Below are 8088 nucleotides of genomic sequence, written 5' to 3'. Positions count from 1 at the left end.
GTTTGCCATGGTGCCATGATGATGGTATGTTTGTTTTGTTAAAGTGGTTTATTGTTTGTTTTTCATATGTGTGAATATTAGACATTTCAGTCAGAGGAGGAGACTTCCTGCTGAACCAGACTGGGAGGTGGTCATTAGCAGAGCTTTCAGACGTCCACAAACAATTTAAAATAATTCAGAATCATTTATTTCAACAAAAAAGAGCAACAAAGGATGGATTCTTTTATTTGAATGTGAATTGATTGTGTTCCCAGAGTAACGGCTGACTGGGTTGTTTTTTGGGTTCATTGTTTCCTTCTGAGCGTCTGGTTCTGGCTGCTGAGCAGCACAGAGCTGGTCTGAGTGCAGGACCTGGGTGCAGGACCTGAGTGCAGGACTCTGAGAGGACGTGGGCGGTCCGGTGTGTTGACTGACTCCAGCAGCGAGACCTGGACGCCGTGTGGGCTCAGACAGCAGCAGTGTGGACAGCTGCAGACTGTCTCCAGGCAGCGAGCGTCGTTCCTTTGTCGAAAGCGGCTGCAGGTGTGGATGTTTGAAAGTGACAGACAGGACACTGACTCATTCTCACGTTTCGACTCTCCATCTCAGTGTTTCTGTCAGAGGACCAAATGTCAAACAGCAGAGACACTTCTTTAGTCCTTCACATTTCCTCAGACTCACAGCGTTTTGATTGATCGTGTGTTTGTCTCTATTCAAAGAGGCCAGATTCATCTTTCCAATTTGTCAAGTCGCAGGAGCACTGAGTTAATTATGTGCAGAGGAGCCAGGAAAGGAGGACAGCCTCTTGTTTAGACTCATCTGAGGCTTTCCCCTTCTCACCTCAGCCTCTAAACGAGCAGCCCAAGCCTCGCCGGGCTGCAGGAGCTGCTTGGCACTGTGGGTAATTAGTGTGATGAATGCTTTAGCTGAACAAATAGTGGCAGTGGGCTGTCTGGCTCGTGGTGTCACAGCTCCGAGGCTGCAGGCTCATCAGTGTAATGGATGATTCTGCAAACAGGACTATTCCTCAAGCAGCAGCGCCACCACCGAGCAGGAGGCCGTCACTTCGCGCCTTCAGAGCATCAAACCAACTCTGAAAGCTTCCTGGAAGACATCACAGCTGGCTATGGATGTCAAGTGCATGAATGAAGGTCACTCCCACCTCACGGAGAAATCTCATTTTCACTAGGTACATGAAGAAGAAATGCAAAGGGATCAGGTGATTCACGCTTCCAAACATTTGTTTCTGTTTTCCTCTAAATAATCTCTGTAGACTGAATACATGGATATGTAAACCACCTGATCTAATCCTCTGAGGGATTTCTCTGCATGCTGCTGCTGTAGAGACGTCACTGTTCACATGATTGATCACATTATTAGATTGGAGGAGAGCAAGGACACCGTGCAACTGGATTTGCAATTCACAGCCTCTTTTGTTTATGGATATTCGCTGCATGTAAGGAGTGGACTAATTGGACCATTGTCACAGAGTCAGACAGAGATTTTTAACAATGTAAGGAAAGCTTGCAATGAATCAGGGCCGCTGTCAGAGCCACGTCACAGGACGAGGCATTAATCAGACATTCTTCTGCATACAATGCACAGAAAAATGCATCATGGTCGGCTGGCAGGACGGTGAGTCTGAATCTCCTAATTCCTCCCAGAAATGAAGGGTGTAGGCAGAGTGTATCTCCTGGATGGAGCCCTGCAGGTCTGCCTCTCTGGACTGTCATTTCAGTAACAGCTAATGGCCCGTGCTTACTCCATGCCTTGACATTTCAACCTGCTCTGACAGTGAATAATGTGCTGCCATGTCATCCATGCAGCGGGAGCTGAACAGGTGACTGCCACAGACAGGTAATCCGTGGTTCTCTCCGAGAAAACTCCCTCAAGTTCAGTGAAATGTTTCAGTGGCAGCCAGGCTCGGGGCTAACGGAGCATGAGAGACAGGCCGGGTCACGGAAAGGTTATTTCGGGGTTCAGGAGGTGAGACTTTGGGGATGTGGACATGTCAATCCGGCAGAGTCCTCGGGTCAATGTGAAGACAAGTGGAAGACACATTTCTCTGGCAGCACGCAGGGCGCCCGCGTGGGTCCAGGCTTTTGTCGTGAAGTCCCAAGTCATTGAGTCAATAGCCAAGGAACATGACACAACCTCTCACAGTCACTCGGCATCAAGCGGAACAGGGAATGGCATGCTTTCCATTTCACTGCATCGTGGCCCCGGCGAGACCCTGTCTGCACTCGAGAAACTGCAGAGCTCTGAGCCCGGCCAACCTGGAGCCCGACAGACGTGGCTCCCTCACAGCAGAGGTACCAGATGATTCAGCGGCGCTCCATAACCCCGGCTATGATCTGCGCGGGGCGGCCGGGGAACGGCCGGGGAACGGCCGGGGAACGGCCGCAGGGCCGGGACGACGGGGCGGTCCGTCACGGCGAGGCACGTTTTCCTTTATCTGATGTCAGAATTCATCTTCTGTCAGTGTGCAGAGAAGGAATACACTCCCCTTCACCCCGTGTGACCACTCAGTGTCATGAGCATGGGGCCACTGTGGCTCACTTGGTAGAGCAACCGGGAGGTTTTTGGACTGATTCCCCATCTGACCCTGTCCTTGAGCAAGACACTGAACCCTGAACTGCTCCCAGTGTATGGATTGAACACCTTGCATGGTGTGTGAATGTGTGTGGGAATGGGTGAGTGTGACATGAGTCTCGAGCTTTTCATGAAGCATCTTATAACTTCCTGCTTGTCCCTCATATTATAGACTCTGAATTGAAATGTATTTTCATAGCGTGCAGACATGAGAAATGTAGAGATGAGAACTCTGCTGTTACTCACCTCAGCTCCTCCATCCATCATGACACCCAGAGACCTGAACCCTCTAACATGAAGCCTACACTGATCCTCCTTTAACCATAACCCTCAAACCCTACACTAACCCTCCAACCATAGACCTCCATCCCTATCCTGCTAACCCTAGTCCAACCCGAACCCTACACTGACGCCGAGGGAGCACAAGGCACTGCATTAACCCTCTCACCCTAACCCTCTAACATAATCATGCACTGGGTTCATATCTCTGCTGCTCATCTCTCAAATGCATTATTCTTTCAAATGTTACCACATTTAAAAAGGTGAATATTCAGGATGTCTACTGGTTTAAAGCTGAAAATGAAATCATCTAATAAAAAAAGGATTCAACACTTTTCCTGCTTGTCCATCATGAGACATCAGGAATGCAGAATTTCATCAAAGTGATGTTCAGTGTGAATGTGAGCAGACAGGTCTGAGACAAGTCTGATTGTTGTACTAATGAGTAACGTGAGCTTACATCTGTGGTCAAGTAATTATCTTTTCCTCCTGGATAAAGGTACCTAACATGTTGGGTTATTGTGTGTAACAGGCCTGTGAGCTGACCGTCTTTATATTTCCACAAAAAGAAGCCGTGTTGAGAGTAATGACAGACAGACTGAGAACTCCCACTAAAGCTAATATTGAACTATCATGTTCGAATGTGTCTGCAGCATTGAATGTGGTCGGCTTTGTATGAAATATCAGGCAGGGGCCAAATTAAAAACAAAAATAGTATATTTAATGTATTTACAATAAACATACAATCATGTAATCTTATCCAAGAAATATACCCAACGTAAAGCTCTGAAATATAAATCCATGTCACTTGAAAGAAAAAGAAACGAAATGCAAAGGATCGACATCTTTCATGATGCTCTGACAGTACAGGTGACCATTTCTTGTTTCAATGCCTTTAAGTTTCCAAAGATCTCCTGCAATGAGGCTTGAAACTGAGAGCAGACACATCTCTAACACGGTTAGCACGACGGTTCACCCAGATCAAATCTCAGGCATCATGAAGGCTCCGCCAAACACACCAAGAGCTTCCTCCCACTGACAGCGGGGATCCCGGCCTCGTTTACAGGAACGCCGATCACAAGCGATCAGCTGTCGTACCGAGGCAGCAAACTCTTCACATGCCAAAACTCCTTTCATTAAAGCCTGCTATAGAAGTCGAGCAGTTATCACCACTGAGCAAGGCCATCAACAGGGAACAATGAGGAAATCAGGATGTAAAAATGTAAGCACTGAATAGTTTCTTCTCATCACAAGGCAGAGCATCTGGAGCGCAGCTCGGCGCCAAAAGAAACAGTCCTGTCGCCACACGTGAAGACAAGGCCAAGCCAGCGCCGCCGCCGGCCGCCGCCGGGCTGTCGGTCGGAGCAGGGATGAGTCGGCTTGGTCTTTGCTCCCGTTCAAGTGTTACAGTGCTCAGGTTGATATGGCACGGCTGTCACATCCGCAGACCGCCGCCACGCCCACCCCACGCTAACCAAAGCAACTTCAGGTTTTATCTAAAGGAGACAATACCTTCACTAGTAGAAAAGTCTTACATAATAACAGTTATTAGATTCTAAATAATTCTTTTCTCTAGACCAATATACAATATTTGATAGGCATTATGTTTTTGGGACACGTGTGTGACATGGTGACAGGAGATCACAGAGAGGCTACATACAGCTGGATCCAGCTCAGAGTCTTACTACACTTCTATGGCGTCACTTTGGCACTTGTATGGCACTATTATGAACAAAGGAGTCAGCACGATGGCACACTGCACTTCACAGATATCACACACAGCGCCACCTGCTGGGCGGCCATGGAGCAATGTTGACTGGCACAGTCCCACTGTTTTCTACATCTCTCATGTGCTTGGAGGAGCAAATCTCCCTGCTTTGCACCGTCGCTCTCTGTGTTTGGAACCTGCCCTCGCAGGTTTTAAGGACCCTTGTACTCAGTTAGTGGACAGATCTCAGAGTGACGGGGTCTGGCATGGCTCTGGTGAAAGTAGGTCCACTGACAGCTGATCCGCAGCATCATCTGACTGACTCTGTTCTCGCCTCATGTGATGTTATTTAGGAAAGCAGCACTGTCCATTCATTAAAGCACTAATCACATTGACTTTAACTGTGGTGTGGATCAAAATAAACTTCGCCATTAGCAAACCAAGAGCACAGCTGTGTCACAAACAGTTGGATATTTCATTATTTCAGAAAAATGTGCGTGTCTGCAGAGCAGGAAGCTTGATGGGAAGCAGTTATTGTCCTGCTGCTGCCATGAAAACCCTGACTCAAATCTAGTTTTCCATCCCGAAGTGGATTTTTAGTTTAGTTTAGTTTATTAAGATCCCCCTTAGCCCCTGAAATCTCAGTAGCTATTCTTCCTGCTTCAGCTCGGAGGAGATAAAACCAGACAAGTTGGCGGTGTGAGGGCCCCCCCACAGTTTCAGGTCGAACAGGTAAATGTGATGTTGGCGAGCAGTGAAACACCTGAAGCAGGTTGAGTCTCGGATGTTTTTGACTGACTTCCTGTTTAAAGTTCAATTCAAAAGAAAACACTGAAAGCTCCGAGCGAGCAGTTAAACCGTTTCGTCTGATGTTGTTTGCCTGTTTGTTGGGTTTGACACTGTGAGGTTTGAGACCTGGACCTTGTTGCCAGCATGACTGGCTTAGTGAGCATTACATCTTCAGTCTTTGGCTGAGTGGTATTTAAGGTTTGAACCTCAATATTTTGGTCAAACTTCTCAAGAATTCATTAAAATCCACTTTGTCTTTGCTGCCAATCCTGATTGACCTCATTGTTGGGAGCATAAAGGAAGTATATGAAGACATAAGAAGTCACTCGGTGGATTATTTTCCCTCATTGCTTTCTTGGTGCGAAGCTTCTCACCACATGTCCATTTCCTAAAGTGTCAGACTGTTCTGATCAGGAAACCCTCAACCTCAAAACACTCTGAAACTTATGATGAGCAGCTGGACAAAGCGCTCACATTTTTGATGCAAAACATATTAAACACTTACAGAGTAAGCCAAGAAAAACAATATATCTGCTATCTAAACTGGATATGTCAGAAATCAGAATCTCATAGAATTCCTTAACAAAATAAAACAAACCTAAAATAATCTATTTCACCAATCACTTCAGTGTGAGTGATCATGAGCTGAGGTTCGATAAAAAACTGTCAACATCACAATGCAGTATGCATTATAAAGCTCGTCCATGGTCAGAAAAAGAATTGGGAAACCATCCGTCTCGATGCGTATTTAACCATCGTGATGGCCAAGAAACCCCACAGTCTTGTGCAACGTACTGACATTACACTGAACATAACCGACTGTTTTTTTTTCTCTATGCATGCATTACTGGCATGCATTAATGAAGTAGTTCTGGCTGGACATGCTACGCTGCGTCTGCTGACAGCTAGCCCGCCACGCTCAGGAGGTCTGGCTGATGAGCTGCAGAGTGCCGCCCTCCCTGCCCTGCTGCATGCTCACGCCCCGGGCCGGCTCAGGCCTCCACCATGCATCACTGCTGCACCGGGCGTCTCCAGGGGCGCGATTACACCACCCTGGTTCCCCGTGTCTGTTTGTCATCAGTGGCCGAATCCTTGGTGAGACAGTGAGAAGGAATGCAACTGAAATGTCACAATCTCCTGCTGCACAGGAAGCTTCTCTTTTAATGACTTCTGCAAAGCAATCCTGTCTTGATTAGATTTAAAAAAAAAAAAAGAAGAAACACTTTGATGTGGAACGCTGGCTTCATAATTTCATCTGGTGTGTGCACCAAAACTCGGCACCGTCACTCAGTAGAAGCGTATTTATTCCCTCCACCTTCCTGCCGGCTCTGAAAAAAAACCTCTTCTCGATGAAGACTTTCCCTGAAAGCTGATCTCAGAGGATGTCTGGCTGTTTTCACTCACTCCTGCTCTCAAACGAGGCACAAAACATTCCCACATCATCTAAACACGTGGAAATAAAAGTTCACAAGCAAGCTTTAGGTTACAAATGTAGTTGGAACTTGAAGCACAGGTGACGTGTTGGTTGAGAGGACAAGGGCTGAGGACATCGCTCTGCATGGACATGACAAAGAACCAGCTGGTGCGTGCAGTCTGGGACAGACGGGGACTATAAAACGGACTCCATGTTGTCACACGTCTCCTGGTCCTCCAGGTTGTATATGAACTTTGTCCTGTTGGCTGGATTCTGGCTGATCTCTTTGCCTAAATTGTCCAGAGTCACGTTGGAGGCGAAGAGCTCGGTGGGAGTCAGGTACCCCTCGCTGTTCTTGATGTATTTCCTGTAGTTCTTCCTCAGGCACTGCCAAGTCGTGGCGTACAGGACGAAGGCCGACGACTTGAGGACGATGGCGATGCTGACGTACAGGTGCCTGTAGGCCACGTTGTCGTACAGCATGCAGGCTCCCTTCTCCCCGCAGACGGAGCTCCAGAACAGACAGGTGGAGTCGATGCCCATGCCGAAGATCAGGGGGGGAGGGATGAAGCCTGCAGACGGAGGGGGGGTGACACAAGACAGCAGATCGAAAGGTCAAGAGAAAAGCATGGTTGAGCTGCGTCCGTATCTGGGCAGACAGACTGATGAAGTTGACTGGAAGCAAGGTGAAAAATTGGTCTGACATTTCCATCAGGGAGCCGCAGCACAAAGACAACACAAAGCGTCCTGGCGGGACGACCGCCGGCGCAAACGGAGCCGTGAGCGCGGAGCGTCGCCACGGAGGAGCCCTCCGCCTCCTTACCGATGAGTCTGAGGAGCAGGAAGAGAACGCCCAGCGCGTACGACTTCAGCTCCGGGGTCACGGTCCTGAAACCAAACACACACAATCAGAACTTAAAGGTGGTATAGAAGATCTTTATTACTAACAAAATGAATTAAAGCTAAAAAATGGCGTTACTAAGCTGTCGCAGCCTTGTTTTTATTGTGATCAAAAAAAAGAAAATAAAAATTAATCAACTCTGGACGTTGTAAAACCAACATTACTTTAGCCAATCAATAACGAGGTAGCCTCGTTATCTATTGGTTTTCTAACGTGTCAGTCAACCTCTCTACATTTGTAGTAGCTGTCATGCTCCTACGCTCTTTTCGTCCCCCCTCCCCCACGCGCTCCACCCCGCTCCACCATGCTAGGCTCTGCTGCCGCTATCAACACCTTTTCCCCTGTACACTTGAGACAATTTTCTTAATCATAGCTGCAACGTGCTGCCATTTGGTGAAAATGTATGTTTAATCTTAAAACAAGACT

At 47.6% G+C, this 8088-nt stretch overlaps 1 protein-coding gene across 1 annotated transcript in view; it reads right to left on the bottom strand.

Moving 5' to 3' along the window:
- Positions 1-340: 340 nt before the first annotated feature.
- LOC115392817 (solute carrier organic anion transporter family member 3A1-like) overlaps positions 341-8088 on the bottom strand; it is a 60528-nt gene continuing 52780 nt past the window's right edge. The window contains exons 9-11 of the mRNA XM_030097424.1: positions 7585-7649; positions 6958-7333; positions 341-351 (exon numbers count right to left, since the gene is read on the bottom strand). Of these exons, the coding sequence (XP_029953284.1) occupies position 351; positions 6958-7333; positions 7585-7649 (442 nt within the window). The 3' untranslated portion in view covers positions 341-350. The remainder of the gene's footprint in view (positions 352-6957; positions 7334-7584; positions 7650-8088) is intronic.

Source organism: Salarias fasciatus, chromosome 1 (genome assembly GCF_902148845.1).
Source record: "Salarias fasciatus chromosome 1, fSalaFa1.1, whole genome shotgun sequence".
In the NCBI taxonomy this organism is placed as follows: Eukaryota; Metazoa; Chordata; class Actinopteri; order Blenniiformes; family Blenniidae; genus Salarias; species Salarias fasciatus.
The sequence above is the reverse complement of the archived record's forward strand: the minus strand, read 5'-3'. Positions and strand labels throughout refer to the sequence as shown.